This window comes from Etheostoma spectabile, chromosome 10 (genome assembly GCF_008692095.1).
Source record: "Etheostoma spectabile isolate EspeVRDwgs_2016 chromosome 10, UIUC_Espe_1.0, whole genome shotgun sequence".
Classification (NCBI taxonomy): domain Eukaryota; kingdom Metazoa; phylum Chordata; class Actinopteri; order Perciformes; family Percidae; genus Etheostoma; species Etheostoma spectabile.
Window position 1 is genome coordinate 16,401,541 of NC_045742.1, and position 24,809 is coordinate 16,426,349.

At 40.8% G+C, this 24,809-nt stretch overlaps 1 protein-coding gene across 8 annotated transcripts in view; it reads left to right on the plus strand.

Moving 5' to 3' along the window:
• Positions 1–3,127: 3,127 nt before the first annotated feature.
• Positions 3,128–24,809, plus strand: part of LOC116696823 (serine/threonine-protein phosphatase 2A 55 kDa regulatory subunit B gamma isoform) — a 36,782-nt gene continuing 15,100 nt past the window's right edge. For 3 of the 8 annotated variants that reach the window (XM_032528013.1, XM_032528011.1, XM_032528009.1), the window contains exons 1-9: positions 5,873–6,100; positions 6,422–6,740; positions 9,820–9,976; positions 18,138–18,235; positions 18,614–18,779; positions 20,783–20,895; positions 21,766–21,943; positions 22,668–22,832; positions 24,070–24,239. In XM_032528013.1, coding sequence (XP_032383904.1) covers positions 9,895–9,976; positions 18,138–18,235; positions 18,614–18,779; positions 20,783–20,895; positions 21,766–21,943; positions 22,668–22,832; positions 24,070–24,239 — 972 coding nt within the window. In that variant the 5' untranslated portion in view covers positions 5,873–6,100; positions 6,422–6,740; positions 9,820–9,894. Of the gene's footprint in view, positions 3,241–5,872; positions 6,101–6,421; positions 6,741–8,169; positions 8,252–9,819; positions 9,977–18,137; positions 18,236–18,613; positions 18,780–20,782; positions 20,896–21,765; positions 21,944–22,667; positions 22,833–24,069; positions 24,240–24,809 lie in introns of those variants that run through there. The other 5 variants (XM_032528010.1, XM_032528015.1, XM_032528012.1 and 2 more) reach the window with 5 other exon arrangements.

Genomic DNA, 24,809 nt, shown 5'->3' on the forward strand with positions numbered 1-24,809 from the left:
TAAGCAGCTTTTCCCGGGGGGCAGAAGCAACAAATTAACAGTTGACCAGGCTGGAAGGACTGCACACTATGGGTATTTCGATTTTATGTGATAAAAGGTACATGTACAGTATGCTGATGTTTTGTAGATACACCCACTCCAAACAATATTTCTGGTGATTTACCCACATTTTGCCCTCTGGCACTGGGTGGACTACTTTGACCCAAGTATAATGGCTCCACAGTAATTTCATTTGGTATAAATTCGACCTTGTTTGTTTTCACAGTCAGCATGTAATAACACTATATCCCTGTCAGGAAACCATATCCTAGTTAGTGTTTATCACCAGGCCAAACTATTATCAGTGGTTTTCCAGCAGGGATCAGGCTATAATGTGCTCTTTACCTTTTATGCCACCATGTTTCAGTTTAATTCTCTTGCCCCTGAGGCAGAAAAAAAACACACTTTCAAACTCCTGCCATCTCCTTGCCCTCGGCCCAGAGTCATTCCATAATCCTACAGGAGTAAAATGATCCCCCTGACACACCAGTTTTTTCTCTCTCCTCACTCAAACATTTCATTCAGACATAATAAGAGAGGAAATATTTGCCCCCACTCACCTCAAGATGTCAAATTATACTCCTGATATTGTTGGTGTTTAATTGTATGTGCGTACACTTTTTTTCCAGCACGTCTTTCCATTTTACAGCATACTAAAGTGTGGCTTTTCATGCATGTCATGGTGTGTTTATGTGTGTACACTTACCTGCTCCTTTCTGTGTGCCTGGGCTGTAAGAGGTTTAGCTTTGCCCCAAGGCTGCTCATAATCTACCCAGTCCCACCACTCCCCAGGGGCTGCAGTTTCATACTGGTTGCCATTGCTGTAGTGAACCCCCCCCCCGAGGATTTCAATGCTGTCTCCTGCTCAAGGCACTGCGTTGATCCATCGTCTGCTGACTGTATTTAAGCACTTGCTTAATGTGCTAATAGTGTTAGACTGGGGAGAGGCTGCTCAGGCTTTTAACTTTCATCTTCTAAAGCTCTTTGTCTGTTGGAAATGCTGATTTCATGGCTGCCGTCTTAAATCTATTAATAATCAGTGTGAGGTTTAGTGAAGTTCTGGATGTGCATATGATGTGATAACAAGGGCTTTTTGTCAAAGACACTGATGGGACTGTTTCACTATTATGTCGTAAGTATGTGCAATATGTTACGCACACTGAGTGCAGGCAGTGGGGTTGGCCGTTTCTCTTCACATTTTGGGGGTCACAAAGCATGATGGAGGGGTGGAGTAGGAGTATATCATCATCCTTCTTCAGAGTTCCAGGGTTTTCCAAGTGTGTGTGTGTGTGTGTGTGTGTGCATGCGTGTGTGCGCAAGAATGCAAGTGTTCTCCATAGGCTGCCCTTGGGTTGCTAAGCAACCATGTGTCTGCACATTGGAGTGGGGGTGGGAAAGGAGAGAAGCACCAGGTCAACAGACACTAACAAGCATTGCTGCGTCTGATTGGAAACATTGGTGCTATTGATGAATGATGCTGATCATATCACGTTGACCGGCTGTAGGTCTGAATTGTGTTGGAGTCTCAAAGTTCACTCCCTCTTCACAGAAGTCAATTTATCTGTGCCACAAGCTGTGCCTAAAATTCTACTTTTAATCTGCTAAGAGAAGAGGCAGGGAATTTGGGCATGTCCAACGTTAGATTTACTTTGGTGTAATCTTTTTCACCTGTTTCCCAATGGATATAAAATACTATTATTATACTCCCTTTTTATTTCCCTCTCAAATAAAATCAGCTGTAATGACAGGAATGTAGCCGACTAGCCAAAAGATCTAATTCCCAAAGACTAAAAGACACCTTGTTTACAAGGCGGGTCACAAGAATTGATTTCTGGTTGGAAAAAGTCTACATGGAAAACCCCATGTATCTCTTGTGTATTATCTTGAGACAAAATGATTGTGGTTTGACTTATGCTTTGGATACCTTACTGAGGCGGCCTGCTTTTGCTAATCACTTTTGAGGTAATAGTTAAACATATATATAATATAGAAATAAATAAATGTATAGTTCCTCCTGTGCATATATTCACATTTAATTTAAATTCTGGGATAAACAGTCATTGATGTTGTCCCCACAATCCTTTTATTTATGTTAAGAGTCAGAGCTATTTGATATTCATAACTGATCTGTGAACTAAAATGCGTCACCAGTAATTCTTTTAATTCCCACTTAAATCCTTCACTAAAATCCTTGCCTCAACTAAAGAGTGGTATGTATGTCTTAAAACATAACATATACAAACCTGGATGTTGTGGGTAAATGTAAAACCAAGTTAAGATTATACACCAGTGGCCCCGCCATCAGGAGATTGTGTGAGGACACAATACAGCTTAGATTCACTCCAGGGCACCGGGTCCAAGTGACATTGGGGATGGTGGGTGGTTACGGTCCACTGTCACCAAGGTATCGGCCACAGGCCAAGCAATCACGGCTGAATGACATAGTCACTACGGGAGACAGACACAGTCCCAGGGTCAGGCACCACGGGTAAAAGCTTAAGTAGATTTAAAGAACTGTATGTACCTGAAAATACCTCCCACATACATGCAGGGGTGACGCATGGATGTATTAAGACAACGGGTCAATAACATGATTACTGTATTAAAGTGAGAACTTATGAGGATTTACAGAGAGGGAGGACAGTTAGGTGTGAGCTTGTCTTTCTACCTAGGCCTTAACTACCAATGCCTCCTTCACTAAGATCAGTTTTTTTTCTTCCATACAAATTGGATTTTAGGACAATGAAATATGAATGGGTTTCTAAATTTGGTGCAATCTCGGAACAGTTGCTGATCACTTGTAGTTAATTTTCTCTGTTATGTAAACTTTTCTGGTTGCATTTTCATTTTTTACAATAAAAGTGAAAGAGTTGTTTCATCCCCCAAAAAATAATAATCTGATGCCACACTTGGATACAGTTTTGTTTCAGCTTATGAAACAATAGCACGGAAATTGTTTAATTACTGTTTCACTTCCCTAATGAACCCCTTTTCCCAGCATCAGCAGCAGGTGTTTTTTAGAAAATAAGCTTAAATTGGTGTAACGTTACAGCTAGCTAGCGTTACATTACCTGTAAGCAGATATAACGTTAGTTGCAGCTGGTGAAGAAAGTTGAATAGTTAGAAAGCTAAAGCAGATATGTCTTGTCAGATATTGTATTTCCGTGGGTTGGTGGAGGACACGCTAGAGTTAAAAGACTGGTAAATATCGTACTTAACATATCCATAACTTGTCCAGAAGCGTATCCTCTTGTTCAGAAGAAGAATGTGACCGAACGTTAGCTAAAAGTTTGCTACAGTAAGCTGGAAACTAGCTAGCTAGCTAGGCAACTGTTTGCTTTCACGTTAGCCATAGCAATGCTATACGGCTACAACTAACAAGTTTTGGAGCGTGTTTCTTTTTTTTATGTTATTTTTTGCAGGTAGAACACTAGCTATTTATGGGAAACAGTGGGTGGGCATTGAGGAGCTTTGTGGTGGATGTTAGGCTGGCGGGGGGCAGTTGAGGGCCGAGATGGCGGTGGACCATTGCCCACAATTGGTAAGTATTGGGTGGGGGAGGGCGATGCTGGCAGTCTTGGAGTAACTCAGATAAACAGCTCTTCTTGCTGGGGGGTTAAAGCCTGGTGGCAGACAGCCAGCATCAGTGATGGCACCAACTGTCACTGGCAGCCCCTCACTCTGCTGCTGCCACGCTGACTGAAGCCTGTGTGTGTGTCTGTTTGTCTGTGTGTGTGTGTTTAAATTTAAGTAGTGCTCTTATAGCCAGTAATCATTTCTAATCCCTTCTTGTAGGGCCTGGCAATATAGTTGAACTATTTATCCTAGTATCAATAATAATATGCACTGCATATGGTGCACAGTTAACCATATGCAGTGCATCCATCGCATGATGCACATTGCACACATAATTTGAGTGACATGAATGTAAGATGATTGCAGAAGTGACACTAATCTGTGTTTTTGTTTATTATTTTTAAAGAAATGGAAGAGCAGATTCCAAAAACAAATCCAGTGTGGCAGGGTTTACATTTTTATGATATAAATTGAGGGAGGAAAAGCAGTATTATCGCCAAATATCAGAAGAAAATGGGCAGCCCATATTGGACATCGGCTAAGGCCAATGAAAAGATTGGTATTGATCGATCCCTAGTTAAAATCCTTGATTTTTGGAGTGTGGGTTAAACAAAACAAGCAATTTGAAGATGTCACTTGAGAAATTGTGACAGATATTTTGACTGAATGATAAATTAATTATCAAAATTGATAATGAAAAAAACTGTCATATTGATACAAAAGAAAACTGATCTGTCTTTATGTTCTTTAGTGGCATGTCCAACAAACAAATGATGTATTCACCTCATAAATTAGAACACATGGCTCTTCCCTAGTACATAATAGTACAATAGCAACTTTTTACAGTAAAAAGTATCCTTATCAATACTAGAGATTCTGGTGGTGGTAATGCTTTTTTGTGGTATTGCCAACCCTTAACGCAACCAAACTCTCATAGAAAACTTAGTGTAAAGACTTAAAGCTATAGTGTGTAGTTTCTGTTGCCCCCATAAGGAATTCTAAGTAATGACAACAACACTGTTGGCGCATCCACATGAGGCAAGCCTTCGGTGATTCCGCACCACCTGCACCCCTACTCCATGCAGTCGCTAGTAGCATTCATCCTGTCAAATGAAGAAGAACATGGAAGATTAAAAAAAGCACGATTCACGTTTCAGAAGAGGTAATTATCTTGTAATTTTTACTTCTTTGTCTTTACCTCTTTTTTCTTTTTGCGGCATTCTTTTCTTGAGCTGCTGCGAGTTAATGTTGCCGGACGGCACCGTTTTGTAAACTTAGCCATACTAAGAGATACAGAAAGAGAGTTTTGTGTATAGCTGCTTAATTAGCTTTGTATCAACTAATTTGGCAATGGCTTGAATGTAACGGACGTTCACTAACATAAAATAGTTACGACTATAGCTTCAAATGACTTAAATATGTTTGTTAGTTTTGTAATTATATTTGGTTTGGAATCACTAAAGGAACAGTTACGCTAATTCATTTTTACCGACAGTCAAGAAGATTAATGTAACTTTCATGTCTGTCCATTAATAATGAAGATGGAGCCAGAGGACCCTTAACTTAGCTTAGCGCAAAGACTGGAAACATAGAAACAGCTAGCATAGCTCTGTCCAAAGGTAACATAATTTGCCAAACAGAACCTCTAAAGTGTGATATTTAACACGTTATAGCTTGTTTTTTACTGTGCAAATACTAAAGTTGAGATTTTTTGCTAAGATAAGCAAACGGTATTTTCCAGATTTCTCAATTGTTGAACTACAGAAATTCATAGAACGATAACTTGATCAGATCATATAATTATATCAAACTGTTCTAAGTTAATAAACAAAATAAAAAAGCCCTACCTTCTATGCAGACTTGCATATAGATTCTGCTAATAAAATGTATATGTGTGTGTGTGTGTGTGTGTGTTTTAGTTGTCTATGCTAATTGAATTATGTCTCAGGGTGAATCCTCTAGTTGTCACAGTAGTGGTTCATATTCAGCATTCAAGTGAAACAGTCCTACTCTACTCTTGCTCTCTCTTTGGCTCGCTCTGCTTTCTCTCCCATTAGTCACAACCCTATAAGACATTGCCACTTTCACTCTGCCACCCACTATATCCCTCTCTGTTTCTTTATCATATTTAATCACCTGCAGTCAGTGATCAGGCAGATCTCAGCTCTGTGATGATTGGCTGCGCCCAGGAGTGGGCCGGGCCTGCTCTGATGCATCCCACACACGTACGAGCGCAGCAGGACAGATCCTCTCCCTCTCTCTCTCTCCCCTCCACCCCTCTTCTCCTTCCCCCTCTCTCTACCTCTCACTCTGCCTTTCATACATACGCCAGAGCACAGACTGCAACGGAACGGGCCAGTAGGATTTTCCTCATCCTGGAACAGCCGAGAAACCAGGGAGACCGTTACCCGCCGAGGAGGAGAGAGACGTTATTCATGGAGGATCCACCGAGGAGTATCTGACCCACAAGCTGCCGAGTGTGTAGGTGAGTTAGTGTTTGTCCCGCTGTATATGTGTGTCCCTGAGTGTGATTTCACTGCAGTAGCAGCAGCACTGCAGATACACCAACCAGGGGCTCTGCTCATCCCTCTCTCCCTTCCCCCCACTCTCCTCTTCATCATCTCTCTTCTCTTGCAGAATTAACAAGTAGGGACTTTACCCGTTTCTGAGAGCACAGAGCAGTGTATGTTGTGAGTGTTTGCGAGAGTAGAATTGGTCTGGCCACACCTGGACTCAGCAACTGCAGAGTGAACGATCTCACCCATGGTAGTTTTTGAACTGTTTTCAAATAATTCTCCTCCTGCAGGTTTGCATCTGGCTCTCAGAAGCAGTTGTGTGGACTCCTACACACACCCATCCCTCGACGGGACCGGCCCACTCCCTCCTTAGTTAGGAATAGGATGCCCGGCTCTGCGCCCTTGTGCTGAGGTGGCGTCTGCGGGCGAAAGTATGGGCGCTGTGCTGACCGGAATCCCCACCACCCCCTCCACCACCGATCTGCCACCACCACGCCGCCCCACCAAGACGGGCGCTTTCCCCAGCCCCGCCGATGGGCGAAGACACTGACGCCACCCCGACGCTCAACCACCGCGGCTTCCTCCCCGACCACAACTATGTGACTGAAGGTAAGACCATGACAGAGGTAGCGGCATTTGTCTCAATGTTACAAAGTGTATGTTTAAGTGTGCCCCCATGAGCCTGTTTCTATGTATGGGACTTCTGGAACTTGTGTATGTGTGTGTGTGTGTGTGTGTGTGTGTGACAAAGTGTATATGTGGGACAATATGTCTGTATGCAAAAACAAGCTCAGAACGGCTTCCTAAATCTTCTGTAAGCTCTGGGTTGTTCAGACAGATTTGCAGACCGAGCAACAAGAACTAGGAAGCAAAACACGGCTTAAAAATAAGCCATATCTGGGCGAGTTTTCCTCTCCTTCTTCCCTGATCTTTATCTCTTCTCAATTTGTTTTGTGTCCTGCACATTTCGTGTCTGTGTTTTTTTGTATTTATGCTTTTGGAACCACTTTCTTACCTTGTGTAACAGTTTTGTAACACTGCAGGGAAGAATTGATTTGGCCTGTGTGTCCGAATGTGTGTGTACACCTCTGTTTCTGTGGGGGCTTGGGGGTGGTGGGTAGGGGCTGTGCAAACCAATTAATTTATTTGGTTTGTTTCATAAAAAAAGATGGATTAAAACCCTGTTCCTTCACTTAGCTTAATGTTAGACCAGAACAAATGATTTGGGGGTCAGGAATGTGTTGGGAGCTCATTTGTGATTCACGTATTACTGCTGAAATGGAATTATGCTTCTTGTGTCTGTGCTGTAATATAAATATCCCTCACACAGAAGCACATGCTGTAGTCAGGGGGAGACCTGTAGTGTGGCCTGTTGATTGTGTAAATGGTTGTGTGTGCATTCAACATATTGTATTGCTGAGAAGATTGAAGAATATTTCTATGCATGTTTGTCTTTTCTTATACATACAGTTTTTTCATGAGCATTATGTGTATCTGTCCATTTTAGAAAAGGATTTTGATGAGTTAGTGGAAGAAAAATAGTCTTAACATCCATCACCACCATCCATTATTGCCATAGCAACATTCCGTGATGACAAACATGCTGCTTTTCATGCTTGGCCGATATGATTGACAAGTTGTCACCACCCACCAATAATGGCAGTATTAATTATTCCACACATCTCAGGCAGACGGACATTATTCAGGGTGAATTGCTGATGAGCTCACAGCAAGATGGACACACCACTGAACACTATTGGTCTGAAAGGACTGTGCAACACATGGACAGCCTGAAAATAGATAGTTGTAGAAATCATGCTATAAAATCAATCCCACAACAATTCCCCTAATGACCCAAAAACAGATAATCTCCTGTCACAAAAACAAAATGATTCATTACCTGACTCCTCTTCTAAATTCACTCCAACCCCCTCCACCTTTCCTCAATGTTCACCCCATCCCCCGTCCTCCCCATTTCCATCCCCCACTGCCTCCCTCTCTCACTCTTTCCTCATCGGTCCCCTAATGCAACTCGCAGCATTGCCCGGTGCTGAAGTAGCGTGTCTGCCAAACAATTATCCAACAGTGCTCTAAAGGCTGCTCAAACACAATGTGCCTCTGTATGTGTGTGTGTGTGTGTGTGTGTGTGTGTGTGTGTGTGTGTTAAAGAGAAAGACAGAGAGAGTCGGTGGTGGTGCATGTGATTTTATGCTTGGGTGTATTTTGTAAGCACCTGTGTGTCTCCATTTTTTAAATGTTTTGCCTGTGTTGCATTCATATTCATGTCTGTGTCTTTGAGTGTATACTGTGTGTCTTTTTGTTTGCACAGGTCTATGTATGTATATGTGTGTGTGTGTGTGTGTGTGTGTGTGTGTGTCTGTGTCTGTCTACAAGGGGTTTGTGTGTGTTTATATGTGTGTTTATACATAACAGTGTGTCTGCAGATCTTCCCGTGGGGATTCCCCTGCCCTTTAACTCCTACAGGGGAGGGATGCTTAACCTCCCTCTACCTTAACTTCCTTCCCCTTTCTTCTTCCCTCCATCTTTTACTCCCATCCCCTCACTTCTATTGCCCTCCCCAACATCTCCCTTTGCTAAACCCTCACCTCCGACTGGAGCGGCATTGGGTTCAAAGATGGATGAAGAAATAATAACATCAATTCTATATTGCACTAAAAGTCTTTTGGTTTTTGTAAATTCCTTTTTTTATTTCTTCATAATTATTGTGCACCTTTTACAGAAGTATCAATGCTGTTAAGTCAAAACAGCTAAATGGTAAACATTTTACATTGCACAAACAACAAATATGTGAAAATATAAATTGTATATGTAACTCTAAAAGTAAAAATTCCAAACATTTGCTGATTGCAGCATCTACAACAATTATATTGACCTACATGCCTTAATTTTATATAATGATTATATAATTAATTGTTATAATTATATAATTATATTATTTTAAACGTTGTCCTTTGGGTTTTCACACACACTTGGGAGTTTGTGAATTGCTTTGGACTTTGGAAACTTGTGATGAGCAGATGTCATTATGTTTGACATTTTAACTGACAGATTAAAAAACAGGACCCAACATGCTCAGTTCACAATCAGACCTTGAAGACTGGGTGCTGGGTCCTTAATATGGATACAAATATGTAAAAGCAAGACTAGGACAGCACTCCACTTTGACTTAATATTGATTTGGCAGTATTAAAAAGTCAAATTGGAATGAAGGTAATTGTTAGTCATCATACCTGTATGTAAGTAAGTGAGCTTTCCCCTGCTCTCACTGCTCTTTTCTAATTCTCAATCATCTCTGGGAAAATATGAGAGCTATCTCAGCTTCTTGTTACATTCCCCTGCAAAATGTCCCTTCGGAAGAAGCTTACTAAAACATATTAAGACTCTGTCCCACAAGCTGTCAATCTATCTCCATCCTGCATGTCTTGCAAGCCTTCCTGCCAAACCCAACACGCAAATACATCATGTTGTATAGATACAGAATAATCAATAATACGCTATCAATATTTTTTCTCTGGTGAATACTCATGGCCGGATGTGGTGATGCAGTAACTCAGTCCCTACCCTTAACCCCATGCACCCTCCCTGGTCCTTCCCCCCCTTACTCTCTGCTCCTTCCTGTTGCCTCTCTCCCTCCTTTCCCTTCCCTCCATACTTGCTCCTCTTGCAGGGCTGCTCCTGGCTATAGCCTGAAGAGCTCCGCCCATCCTGTCCATCCCTCTCCACCCTGGAGTCCTCCCCCAGGATGTTGAGCCCCATCCAGGTCCTGTGCTCCGACATCACTACCCTTTCTCTGGAGCCCGAGCCGTTTGCCTCTTACACTGAAGGTGTGTGCTCTATCCTCTTCTATCCCGAAGGTCATATCTGTCTCGCACAGTTGTGCCACATAACCCCAGCGTGAGATTTGAGAGTCTGTGTGTGTGTGTGTGTGTGTGTGTTTGTGTTTGTGTGTGTGTGTGTGTGTGTGTGTGTGTGTGTGTGTGTGTGTGTGTGCATACTTGCATGCATGCATGGGTGAATGTGAGAGAGTGTATGTGTGTTCTGATGGAGTGTGCGTTCCATTAAGTATGCCAGTAATTTGAGTAGGGTGAGTTCTCACCTGAGTCTGAGTGTTATTAATATCTTACACATCACTTTGTCTCTGTCTGTCTGCCTCATCCTTTTTGTGTCTCTATTTTTGTACCTGCCTCTTTATTTTTGTCTCAGTCTGCCTGCTTCAGTGTGGATTGTGTGTGTCTGTGTCTGTGTGTGTGTGTGTGTGTGTGTGTGTGTGTGTGTGTGTGTGTGTGTGTGTGTGAGAGCTTTGATTTCCTAAAATAGTTTGGCCAGACGACACCCTGTCTCCTTCAAAGAATCTATCTTACATCTACCTCAATTAACACGGATGAAGTCATGTACAAAACATGCAAAGAAACTGGCTTAACCCAAATACACTGTGCAGACATTTATTTGCACAGGCATGCTCACAATTTTTCGTTATCAATTAATCTGCCGATTATTTTCTTAACTTATTGATTGATTGGTGATTGGTGGTCGATAACGTGTCTGGAAATAGTAAAAAAAATGCCAATCTCTCATAGCCTTTAAACTGCTTGTTTGGTCTGAGAAGCAATCCAAAGGTATTTAGTTTGTAGGGCTGTCTCCTAAAAGTCGAATATTTGTTTTAGACCAGACCAATGAGCTCCCAACACATTCATGACCCCCAAATGATAATCCTCTGTTCTGGTCTAACGAGTCAGAGTAAGCATCCCTTTTACACTGCTCTCCAGGATAAAATTCTACTACGTCACATTGTCCCATCCACTCAGTGAGCATGTCAGCAACAGGGACAGGCGGCTATGTGAGTCCAACTGAGACAGAGGCAGCTGCCGGAGGAAGAGAGGCGTCACAGCAACTTACTGGCTTTTGTTTGATATCTGGTGTTGGCAAAAATGTCGTTAGCGTAGAAGTAATTTATTTTATTGGGTTGCCTCTTAGGGAAATGTTCTCAGTGAATTTAAGTTGGGCTTTTATTACGATGTTGGAAATGGAAGAAGTCAACCTGTAGCGTTATGCTCTGTTGTTGGTTCATGCTGGTTCAGAATACGGCGCCTCAGTGTTTTTTTTTTTAATTACAACTCGGCTACAGTGTTTAGCACGCATTAGCTCGGACGGCCAACTTGGCTTGTTTACTGATTACTTGCTGATTTTTTCACCTTGAACGTCCCGCCAAACATTCAATAAAGCGTTGCTTGGTACTGAATACCTGAGGAATGAATAGTATTAAACAGCCAAACTCATTCAACTAACACAATACTGAGTACTGTATATACAAGACACCGTGGCAAGGGCCTCTGTAGATGGCGCCCTAGCTACGAGCATGCACAGAGATGTTTATGCTCAATGCATTGATCGTAGTATTCTCCGAAACTCCAGGAGGTGTATAAACAAAATAAGCTGGAAGTAGTAGAGGAGAAGTAGAAGTAAATGAAAGTACACTGCCTGGCAACAGTGATAAACACATCCATGGTAAACCTCCCGCTAAATCTTTTCACCCTAAAGTCAAAATAACTGTCCGCCTCTCAACGAAGCCATTTCTCTTTTTTTTCTTTATTTCTTTTTTTTTTCACACCCTCCGGCGAAATACAACTTCTTTTCCCAGGGTGGTGGCTCTTTCTTTCCATGGAATTAAAGACATTGGACTTTTTTTGTGGTCTGTACATGAAGAATCATTCCAGATGTTTCCCAGGCGAACCTGCGTTGCCAGTCTTCCCAGCCATCCGTGTTGAAATGGAAAGTGCAGCGCATGCCTAGTTACAGCAACTTTTGGAGCCTTTGTGCTGGACGCACTGGATGACGTGATGATGTCATTCTTTGTCAAGCAAACCTCGCACTACGGCGACCTATCATTAAAGATTTTTGAGAAGGTGGAACCAAATTTTAGGAATTTCTTACAAATGCCAACACTTCATCACATATCATAGTCATTGCAGAATCCTTTTCTATCAATCGACTAGTTAAAGGCAGGGTTAATAACTATTTCCAGTATACACTTTTTTATAAATTGTTTAAAATTGTCTTTACACCCCGACAGCAATACATAAATTATGGGCTATGAGAAAAAGTCCGAAAAAGATCTGTCATCTGTAGCCACTGTAATCCTGTTAAAAGGCCCACCCTGTACCCCTCCCGTGTACGAGCCTCCGCTAAATGCACTTTGTTGTCCCATTACTAACGTCAGTCATGTTTGTTTTAAACATTTGGTATGATAAACAGGTGTTTGCTACCGTTTGTTACCGGGGAAAGAGACTTGAAGTAAAATTGCGGCCCTTTCTCCGCTCTGCTCTGAAGCAGCGACGCAGCAGTGCTCATGCTCCATGTGGGACGGGGCCCCGAGAGCAGGGGGAGGGGATGCTACTTTCAAATCTTTCTAGCTTTTGAACATTACCAACCCTGCCTTTAATTGTTTCAGAGCCATCTGCGCAGATAAGAGTGGCAGCATCAAAAGGGGAAAGTGTTTTCTGAACATGGGATTTGGCATGACATTTCAGTATTTATGAGGTTTCGACACATTCGGTGTTGCCGAGGTTGTATTGGATGTAAACCATCTAAGCTCCTATTCTATTTTTTTTTTTATGTAACAGTCTCACAAATCTGTTGGAAAAACAAATAGATTTTTTACACATTGCAGATTTGAGAATTCATGCAGCTAGAAGATGTCTTTGCAGCGAGGCAAAGCAGGATTCCAGTTGTGTTTCACACGCACTAAAGCTGGCTTGGTTTGTGTTTTCCATTTGTTTGTGTCTATAACCATTAGGATCACACCAGCTCTGCTCCATTGTGCCGATGTGTGTTTGGAGAAATGGCAGATTCCCTGCTGTGCTGAGCTTAAATCAGTCCTCTCCACACATGTGAACCTTTAACACAAACACATGCACCAGCTTTTTCCCAGATAACTCCAAAACTGCAGGACAGGGATCAATTTAACGTCTCCCTCCGGCAGTCTCGCCCCTCGTCTCCTTTTCTCCCTCCTCTCCCTCCAACCAGTTTATTTCTCTGCAGGGTAATTGAGTATACACACTTGTGCACACGTACACAGGAAATGCGGGGTGCTTGAGCTGCAGCATGCACACACACTCGCCAACACACACACATACACACATCTCCTGCTGAGCTGTGGCTTGTCCTCGCTTTTAAGGAGTGTGTGTTTTTGGCTTGGCTTTAATGGTCTGTGTTTACCCAGTCCTAAGATGTCTATAATTGAGACTGTAGAGTGCCTGCTCCTGTCTCTGTCCCTGTAGTAGCCTGAATAAAAGGAAATAAGGAAATCCACCTCCCTCTATCTACGCCACCGCCTTCACCTTTCCCATAAATCTCCTCTCCTCTTCTTTCCTCTCCTCTCCCTCTCTCATTTCCACCTCTCCTCTCAGATGTGCCACAGAAGAGCACTAACATTAATATTTATGATCTAGATTCTAGACTATGGTTCAAAATAGCAATTATTTTCATCATCATTTAATCCACCTTTTTGATTAATTTATTTTTGCTTCATGAAATGTCAAAAAAAAATCTGAAGCCCCAAGTAATATCGTTAGATTGCTTGTTTTGTTAACCTTCTCGTTCAGAATTATATATTCAGTTTGCTAACACTTAAAAGCCGCAAATCCTTGCAGTAGAGAAGCTTATATTACAGAGTGTTTTATCATCAAATCAATTATGGAAACTGTTGCAGATGAATTTTCTGTTGATTGACAAACAGATTGATCAACTAATCACTTCATCTCTTTATCGCTGAGGAGTTGCTGTCCTTGGAAACAACTACCAGTGCAATTGAGTGTTTGTGTGTTTGGTGTTCATCAATATTTTTGATGGTATTTTGTGTTAATGGGTTCATTCATGTCTGTGTGCTGTTTTCTGTTGATATGTACTGTAAGTGTGGGCGCATGCTTGTGCGGTCACAGTGTGTTCCTCCAGTTCCTGCAGTGTGGCGATGAGTCAGACAGGCCTGCTGATGCTAATGGACTGTCTGTGGGAGACAGACACAGCTAGCTTGAAATACTGTAGCAGCACACACAGATCCACACTATATTGATTAACAGCATGGCAGCCTAACACACACACGCACACACCCACTTGCCAGTGGTGCTTCTTGGAGGACAGCCACAGCGCACTCACCCTCATGATGATGCTTGTTTCTGCAGTGTTTTTTGTTGTCTTATTTTTATGTAGTACTCTTCTAATAAAGGCCATCAGAAAGACGTGTGTGTGTGTGTGTTTGTGAAAGATTGTAAAAAAGAGAATGACAGAAAGAGAAAAAGGGTTTAGTTCCAGAGGATGAGAGAGCAAAGTTTGTGCTCCATGTTTTTATTCAGCTATTTTGTGTGCCGCTCCTGTGGATTTTGCTTAGGTTAGCTCTTTCTCTGTGCGACTTGAGTGGAGACACAGTTATCTGTAAATGTGTTGGGTGTGCCCACACATTTGCTGTGCATCACTATGCGCCTGTGTGTGCATTCATAGCTGCCTGGTGTGCGTATGTGTGTTTGTGAATTTCACTGCATGTGTAGAGGTCTGTTTTTGAATGAGTGCCATCATGTGTAAGTATGCATTACTTACCTGCATGTCCTCACTTTGGATCATAGTGTCTACTCAATCTCCTGGTTTTAATTTAGCAATGTTTGTAAGTGAAAAAAATTGCAACGCCATAATTATTTTAACACACTCCTTCTTCCTGCGAGTATTGGATTTATGAATACCACTTCCTTCTTCACCAGACTACCATATACGGTTAACCGTTACAAGAACCCCTGCTACTGGTTGGCTCAGCCTGTTACCATGACAACCCCTGCTCACCGAAAGCCCCCTTCACCGCCCCAACTCCTCTTCCCTCCACCTCCCTTTCCATCCCTTCCATCCATTCTTCCACCACCAGCAGCAGCACCACCACTACTACGTACAAGCTAACATACAGCCAAGCAGCAGAGTGCCGTGGGGGAGGGACAAGAGAGAGAGATGAATATGGATAGACAACCCGAAAGAAGGGGGGGAATTGAGAGAGCCTTAAATAGAGGCAAGAAATTGAAACTGAATAATAAAGAAGGTATTGCAGTGGCAGAGATCAAGATACAGTGCAGTGACTGGTGGAAAAAAAATAGCAACCAGTAATACATGAAGTTTTTGAGGATTGGGGTGAAATAGGTTGTGTTAGTGTAGAGATTGAGCAGCAGTCCCTGCCTCCCCTCATCATAAAATCTCTCTCTCTCAAGGCCACCACAAATAGCCAACACTACAGCTTTGAATCACTCTGACTCTCAATAAATACTCCCTCCACAATGTTATATTTCAGTCTGTGTTTATTGAGGACCATGTTCTTTTATAAAAAAAAAAACTGAGCTCAGTGGACTCCTTTGTTGAAGACTTAGTGGGGTACAGCATTTGACATGAAATTATTTTGAAATCTCACATATGACATTTTTGATTATTTAGTGTTGTAGTAGCAGATTTAAGGTTTTGCTGTATAAAAATCTGTGAGATAGGACTGCTTTGGTGGCTACATCAATAGGTCAGTCAAAATGCACCTTTATTGATAAGCCTGTGTGTTGTGTTGCTTTGGTTTATAGATTTATGTTAAGCTATTAATAAGTTTCAGTCCAAAACACTACATTGCCCAGTTTTTAGTTTCCATCAGACATTCCTCTTCCCTTCTTTATGCTAGTTAACTGGGAATGACAGGTCACCAACACAGTAAGTTGCACAAGTTACATGCAACTGTAAGCAATTATACCGTAGATGTTTTAGGATACTTTCATTGAAGGAACCACAAGACATGTTGTATAAATGTGAATGTGCCGTCTGGGCCAGGAGTTATCAACAAGAAGAGTTTGCACAGAAACAGCAAAATAGGAAAAGGACCGAAGAATACTAATAAGAAGTGTTGAATTACCATTCAAACAACAATCTTGCGCAGCATTGCTTATTGCACCTTTAAACGAGACGATCAATACCACTTTAAAGTAGCTTTATTAGTTTTTAACTGATTTGGTCAGTCTGAAAACTGAATCAGTTCTGTATCACAATGCTGTATGTTCTAACATATTGATACATTTTGATAAAAAAAAAAGAGCTCAAGAATCAAATTGAGAACAATAATAAAGGCTGTGGTGGAACATGGAAACACCATGTTGTGGTATGATGAGACTAAAGGAAAGCTTATATGACAGCATCAGGTCATGCATAGGTCACAAGTCAGGGGACAAGAATATTCGACCAGTCTCTAATGACCAAACTCTTTATGTATAATTGTTTGTCTCTACAGATTCAAGGGGTCTACATAGGCAGCTACGTGATGAGAGAATGTTTTATCACAGGAGGACTGTCTCTTTTTGGAGGTTGGTGGGCCAGCCACACTTTAGCATACTTTGCAGAGAGAAAGATAGGCTGAACTAGGCTTTAGTATCTGTGTTTACGGCTCCTGCATTATCATTGTTTACTTTAAGGATTCAGTTAAATGTAACGCCAAGTTTAAATGCACTTTCAGGAAGACAGGAACTTCAGAGAGTTGGGACGGCACTGCACTATATTACACAAAATTGTGGTTAAACTGTTCCGCCTGCCTAATTGTCTCCTTAATTGAGTGTTTTTTGAATCCTTTTGTGTAAGTCTTAAGTCTCCCAAACTTTCTTCACGTATGCTCCTGAGTTTTTCCTTAACAATGGCCATTGACATCACCAGCAACCGTCTGGCATTAACACGGCAAGTGTGAAGTCCAACCACAGATTTGAAACTCCACAACTGAGCTGAACATTCAGTTCACTTCTGCTGGTAAACTGGCTGGACATGTTTACTTGTTTTGTTGAAATATATTAGGTTTAGGGTAACTGAGAAGCATGAAAGATTACATATTCGGTCGAAATATAAGCCTACATCAAATATTTATATTATAATGGATTTTTAAATGTATTCAGTCATGGCCTAGTGTGACTAGTTTGTAGTTTAACATGACTTTAATTGAGCCTGAGTTTAAAATTACTTTAGAAGACTTTTAACCACCACCAATCCGGTTTCTCCCTCCTGATAAGCTCTGTCTCCGCAAATCGATATTTAGAAATAAAACTTAAATCTGCTGTACAAAGTTAAGGTAAGAATATGAAGACAGAAGGGAAGGGAGCAGATCACATGCAACTTTAAACCAGACTTCAGCTTCAGACATTACACTGGCATGCCCCTTCATTACACGCCACCACCAAGTGCTTTCTATTTTATATTCTGTGTATTGTGTGATGCAGGAAGGTTGGTGAGCCAGCAACTGCTAAGTGGTAACATGCTTACTCATATTACAGTGTTGCCACTGAGTCAAACTGTGTTGTTGTTTTTGGGACACCGAGCTAGTGGTGGGGGACATTGTCGCAAACATGCAAATTAATTGCCTGAAGAAGTATCTTTGAGTGATATTTAGTCACTAATTCAAATACACTCTGAGTTTTGTTTACACCTCAGACACTACAGAGATGATTTTACACTTACACAAACACAATGAACTCAAGTGACACGGTTGTGTACTGGATGCGTCATAGTGTGTGTCACTGTGAATGTGTCACACTGGAACACCTGTGCCTAATGGTATACAGCTGTGTGTGTGTGTGTGTGTGTGTGTTCGTGTGTGTGTGTGTCTGTTTGTTTGTGTGTGTGTGTGTCTTTGATTTTTTGTATGTTTTGATGGGCTAATATGTACTGGTTAATCTGAATGTTCTCTGAAAGTTTACACACAATTGCAGAATATTTGTGATCGTGATCAAATATGGTTTTGATCTACACATTAGTTTCATATCTTAATCCACTTACAGTACATGCTAATGCATTAACTTAAATTAATAATTTAGAGCAAGATAAACAGATAAATAGATGAATGAAGATGGGTGGTCAATTAGATAATGGTTATTCTTCTCCTCTTTCCTCTCATGCTACATCTCTCTTTTTCATCCTCCATCTTTCTCTATGTTGGTCTCTCCCCAGCTGATATCATCTCCACTGTTGAATTCAACCACACCGGAGAGCTCCTGGCCACAGGGGACAAGGGAGGCCGAGTGGTCATCTTTCAGAGAGAACCTGAGGTACACAAACACACACACAAACACACACACACACACGCACACACACATTATTTTAAAAAGGGACAATGCACAAATAATCATTAAACTTGTAATACAAGGGAATATGTCTTAGGCCAGGTTACAGCAACAATTGTTAATTTCCACCTGTAGTCCCTAAATGGACACACACCGTTCCCTCCAGCTACCGTCTAGATTGATTGATAAATAGTTGATACTACTGCTGTGTCAGAGGATGTATCATTACAGCTGTGCAGTGTCCGTGCCATGCTATTTCTTCTCTTGATCAAGGCAACGGCTTGCTGGCTCCGGCCCGGTGTTCACTGTGCAAGTTCACATTTTTCTCCCTACATTTCCATGTACCTTCTTTTCTTTTCAAAGAGCAAGAGTGAGCCATTCTCCCAGGGCGAGTACAATGTCTACAGCACCTTCCAGAGTCATGAGCCCGAGTTCGACTACCTTAAGAGTCTGGAGATTGAGGAGAAGATCAATAAGATCCGATGGCTGCCTCAGCAGAATGCCGCACAGTTCCTTCTCTCCACCAATGGTGAGAGACCCCACACACACATGCATCTTAGAGGAACCAGGAAAATGTGGAAGCAGCGATGTGCTTGCTCATATTTTGTGGGAAAACACTTCACTTTAACCAGTTTGAATGATTTTGTCACGTCTGAGTTACAATTGTTCTCCTTTAACAAGTGTTTGACAGAGTGAAGGGCATGGCGGGGCAGTTGAAATTAAGTTAGTTGAATGGCTACGGTCAATATGCAGATTTTCCCTCGTCTAAAGGGAAAGAGTTGCTGCTTGTGTTGCATAACATTTCTGTAGTGCATTAGGAGTATTTTTGCCTTGGATAATGAGAGGCCCCATCATCAGTTTACATTCTGAGTTTATGGCTATATTGGAAGAGCTATAGTTTTTCCCAGAGCGCCCTGTTATTGATTTATTTAAGTACTATATTATTTATGATTGAGGGAATGAAAAATGTAAGACCTGTCTCAGCATTTGGGTAATGCTGCTAGTGGGAAGCTTGCTGTCATTTTATCAATAAAATACAGAGACTTTCTGTGTCTGTCAGTGTTGATGAAGCAGAACCTCGCTGTTTGCTCATTTAGAGTTTCAGGGTCCAATCTGTCTTTTAGAGCTGACAGTTTGGAGTGTGGTGGATTATCTTGTCTATTATAGTTGTTTTCGATTTCTAAACGACAGTGGACACAACTGGAGTCACATGTGCAAAACTCTAACTACAGTCTGCACAGAAGCAGTTCATGTGGACCAAACTCTAGTTCCTTTTTCATTGCTGAACACAGTTTTCAAATCTCTAGACACTTATCTCATGACTTTAACCACAACCTGCACAACACAGTGGAGCTACAGCACTTTGTTTGAGTGCTAACACACTGCTGTCACAACTGTTAACCACACATTCAAAACAGAATAGATTTCAGTCTGGTGCCTATCAAACACTGATTGTATTTTTAGCTGAAAGCCTAAGCAGGTATTTATATAGAAACACAACATGAGAATAAAACAATTATACACTATACTGTATGAGAGAAACAAGTAAAGATACCGACATGTCCAGGTAAGATGTCTGAGGTTACATACACGGCTATAAAAAAAAAGGTGAAAAACACTACCTTTACTATGGTAGAACCATGTACTTACTGTTTTCAGAAAGTAATGGAGGTGAAAGCAATGGAAACACCACATTCATTAGTATTTAGAGATGATGCAGAAATTCAATGTGATGACGAAATCTGGCTGCATGATGCTGGAGAGAGGCAGGATTAGTCACACTATTCTTTGTTACTGTTAAGTACCTTTAGTATTTTATGGAATCACTGGGGAAAGAACTAGAGACAAAATACTACATTGAAGCAAACTGCTGAATTTCGTTCCTTCTTGTTTACCTTACATACAAATTAGTATATTATAAAATCTATTTCTTTTCTTTAAAGAAACTATTGAGTTGTGTGAAGTCACTCAAATTGTTCATACTGTAAAGATGAAAAGTAAATGAAAAGATGATGTTTGATGCTAGTGTTTTGACTCTCAGTGTGTTCTGAGTGACAGTGTGTGTTGTCTCAGTGAGGATTGTTCATAGTGTTTGGCTGCACTGAACCTGTTTTGAGACATTTGTGTTGCTTGGAGTGAGTTTTGCAGGTTATGTGAACTGTTTAGCTCAGGTGACTGTTGGAAATGCAGACTGTAGTTTGAGTTTTACTGCTCCAGTTGTGGCCACTGTCATTTAGCATTAAAAAAAACTGTAAATCATTTATTTTGGGTTCAAGTGCCTGAGTGTTTGTGTCTTCATGCTAAAAATCCTAAAACATCTTTTTTTTTTTTTTTTTTTTTTAAAGATTTTAGGCTTTTAGTGTTACAAATTTGAGATGGAATTCCATAGTCTACTCTATGTTTAATCACATCTAATTTAAGATCACCAGACCACCAGCTTCGTAACCTAAAGTATATCAGCAAGCACCTATTTACACTTTCAGATTAAATATATTGTCATCTGATTACTTAATAGCCCTTTCTGATTCCCAGATAAGACCATTAAGTTGTGGAAGGTGAGTGAAAGAGACAAACGACCGGAGGGATACAACCTGAAGGATGAGGAGGGTCGCATCAAGGACATCTCCACTGTCACCTCCCTACAGGTAACAGATCTATCTATCTATCTATCTATCTATCTATCTATCTATCTATCTTTATCTATCTAAATATATATCTATTTATCTGTCTCTCTGTCTGTCTGTCTGTCTGTCTGTCTCGCTGTCTATCTACAGTATCTCTATCTATCTATCTGTCTGTCTGTCTTTCTGTCTGTCTCTCTGTCTATCTATCTATTTATCAATCTATCTGTCTGTCTGTCTCTTGCAGACACTAAAACATTCATAAATGCAGTAGGATGTGCAACATAACTGGGTCAGTGGGTACAGATGTGTTTGCATGTGCAAAAATGGGTCACTAGCACAATGGTACACGTGTGCATATGGGGGGAGGGGTTGTTAGGGAGGAGAAATACTCTTTTTCCAGCTTTACAGAGCAGTAACACAACATCTGTACTACTATTTGTGGTGCATTTTGGGTAATCTGTACACATTGTGTGTCCGTGTATGCGTATGCATGTATAGTATGTTCTTCTCTGTATAGGACTGAGCACGTGTATGTGTATGGTGATAGTAATCCCACTGTGCAGTATGCAAGTAGAGCACATTTAAGCTGTGAATAAAAATGTAAATCATGTTTTGACAAGGAAATTGTTACATTGATACAAATGTCAAGATATGAAATTGCAGCCAAATGAGTTTTGACTCATACACTGAATTGGCTCTTGATCTTAGGGATAGGATCAAACAAGCAAGTTGGGGTTGCAACAGTAATGTTATTGATGTCAATAGAAGTAATACATTAAATATCATGATACAAAATAAATGATTTAAATGTTATCTACTTTTTGTATCTTGACCGTCTTTGTCTCCTAAGCAGTTACATGTGATGTTAAATTGCTCTCGCTTTCTTTTAAGGTGCCAGTGTTGATGCCCATGGACCTGATGGTGGAGGTGAGTCCACGGCGAGTGTTTGCCAATGCCCACACTTACCACGTCAACTCCATCTCCGTCAACTCCGACTATATGACCTACATGTCAGCTGATGACTTGAGGATCAACCTTTGGCATCTGGACATCACCGACCGCAGCTTCAGTATCCTTTGTGGGTTGTGGTGTACATTAATAGTGAAGAGAAGAGAAGACAGGCATACATCATTGCACATGCACAAACATATAAAAACAGGAATAGATTTATCAAAGCACAAGGACACAGCTCATGAAGGCTTACATTAACACATACTGTATATGCTTCTACATGCTCAATAATAAATCCCCACCCACACACACACAAACACATACGTTTCAAAAACTCCCACATTGCAAATCCCACTTTGTTGTAAAAAAAATGTACACAGTGTTGGGGGAGGGGAATATTATTCTTGAGGAGTTAAAATGTAGCTTAATGAATAATTCAAAGGCTGCATAAATATTTCAGCCCCTTTCTGAGTTCTAATCCAGCTCAATAGGACACAGTGCAGTCACATCTATGACCCAGACAGGATTTATGATGTTACAATTTATTTGAATATGGAATTACTTTTCTCTCAGCAATCCCCCCCCCCAAGATATATTTAAATTGGTTTGCTTTATTTCCTCTGTAAATTATGTACATTGTTATGGTTATGTATGCACACGCAGACATATGTTTTTATTTTGTATAGGATTTATAGACTATAGTATCTATAAAAGGATGAATGAATATGTATACAGTATGTATGGTTGACTTCAGGAGGTAAAAACAGTTCAGGCTAAAACAAACTGCAGGCCCTGGCAAGCTGACTCTCTTTGTTGTTTTCCTGAGCAACGCTTTCTATCAGACATTGTGGACATCAAGCCAGTCAACATGGAGGATCTGACAGAGGTGATTACAGCGGCTGAGTTTCACCCCCACCACTGTAACTTGTTTGTCTATAGCAGCAGCAAAGGCACCCTGCGCCTCTGTGACATGAGAGAAGCAGCGCTGTGCGACAAACACTCCAAATGTGAGTAAACCTGCTCGATGGAGACATATGACAACATTATGTGTTACTGGTAGTTTTGCACATTTGGGCTTATGAACTACAAATCAGAGAAACTTAATTCAGCTGCTGAAGATTTTTTGAAGCATAAACTATGTTTTTAGATCAATGTCCTCCTTTTCAGGCGTAATTCATTCCATATACAGTTCAAGCTTTTGGCTTAGCTTTGTACAGACATCCATAATTCCCAGATGATGGATCCTTATAACTTTGGTGAACCCCTGATTTGCATTTATTTTTTTCTGTGAAATATATCATCAACTACTGAATAAATTGACATGAAATTTGCTACACACTTTCATGTTTCCCTGCAGGACTATTTGCAATCCCTTTGAGGATCCCATCACTTTTCATTGAACTCGGTTGAAATCAACTTAGAAACTTGACGATACTTAATTCATCATAGTGGATTATAATTATTAATTTGCTTTTTTTATGCGTGGTTATGTAGTTAAGAACAGGGACTGTGTTCTGTAGTGGTGGTTTGATAACACTGTATATTCAATTTGTAATGTTGATGAACTGAGACCTGCATCAGCTATGTTCATTTACTGGAATGTAAAAAAAAAAAAAAAAAAAAAGTGTACGCAGTTTTGATTTCCTTACAATTTAGGAGCACAATGTGTCTCCTTTGGAACATGTTGTCATCATTTAATAATATTACTTTCCACTGCAGGTTAATTATTATAGAACAAGGTTTGTTTACCCATAAATCTGCTGTACATTATGTACAATAATTCTCTCATACTAAAGCTGTATGGTTTCCCAACTTTCTTTTCTTTTATCTTTTTGTCTACTTCCAAATCAAAATGGACCGTTTCCCAAGTGTTTTACCGCTCTGTATGTCAGTGAACACTGCAAATTGTGTTCAGGGGAACACCACAACGAGCGTCAAGGGATTTAATTTCTGTTATGTGATATTCAGTGAGAAATGCCTGCATTTACCAGATTTCTTTTTATGTAGAAGACGTTTTATTTTACTTCTTGAAATGTGCTTTTTATACAAAGAAGCATTGCCATAAACACACGCCTGGTCTGGTATGTCTGCTTCATAGACTACAGTCAACATATAGACTCATCTGAGAGATTTATGTATCTGTTTACATGAGAAAAAGAGACACACATATCATTATGTGACACACTGTGTTTCTCGGTGGAATCTGTCTTAACAACCCTCTTCTCCCTGTCCCACCATCTCCAGTGTTTGAGGAGCCCGAGGATCCCAGCGCCCGCTCCTTCTTCTCTGAGATCATCTCCTCTGTGTCGGACGTCAAGTTCAGCCACAGCGGTCGCTACCTGCTTACCAGAGACTACCTGACTGCCAAAGTCTGGGACCTCAACATGGAGAGCAAGCCCCTGGAGACATACCAGGTGTGTGTAAAAATCACAATTTAGAGAATGAATGTTTTCGCTCAGGCTCAGCTGCTATGATGATATAATAGAAACGAGCAAAACAACTCTGGGCAAGGTGAATTGATCAGGGATCAGAAGTCGAGGAAGCATTAACATCTGCCCAGTCCCTCCACTGTTTAATTCTAGCTTCACCAGCTGGTTGGTAACAATTCAGTAATAGCCTATAGCCTTTATAACCCAACAGTTTTTATTATTAGTCTGCTGATGCCCTCATGTCAACACCCCTTGCTGCTGCCGCAAAGTCCTGCTAATGTGCATTGTCTTTTCCTCTAAATCATTTTCCTTAAATAAGTACACCAAGATCACAAATCTCAATTAGATAAAAGTACACCCACATGAAGACAAACAAACCAAACACACACACTGAGATTGGCTGAGAAATTAGCAACATTTATTTTTGTTCTCTCCTAAAAAAATACATCATGGCAATGATTATGGCAATGTTTTTTCAGTTTTTATATTATTTACCTGGATTACAATTAATTTGTCCACATTTGAAATTTAATGTGAAAAGTTGCAGTAGTCTGA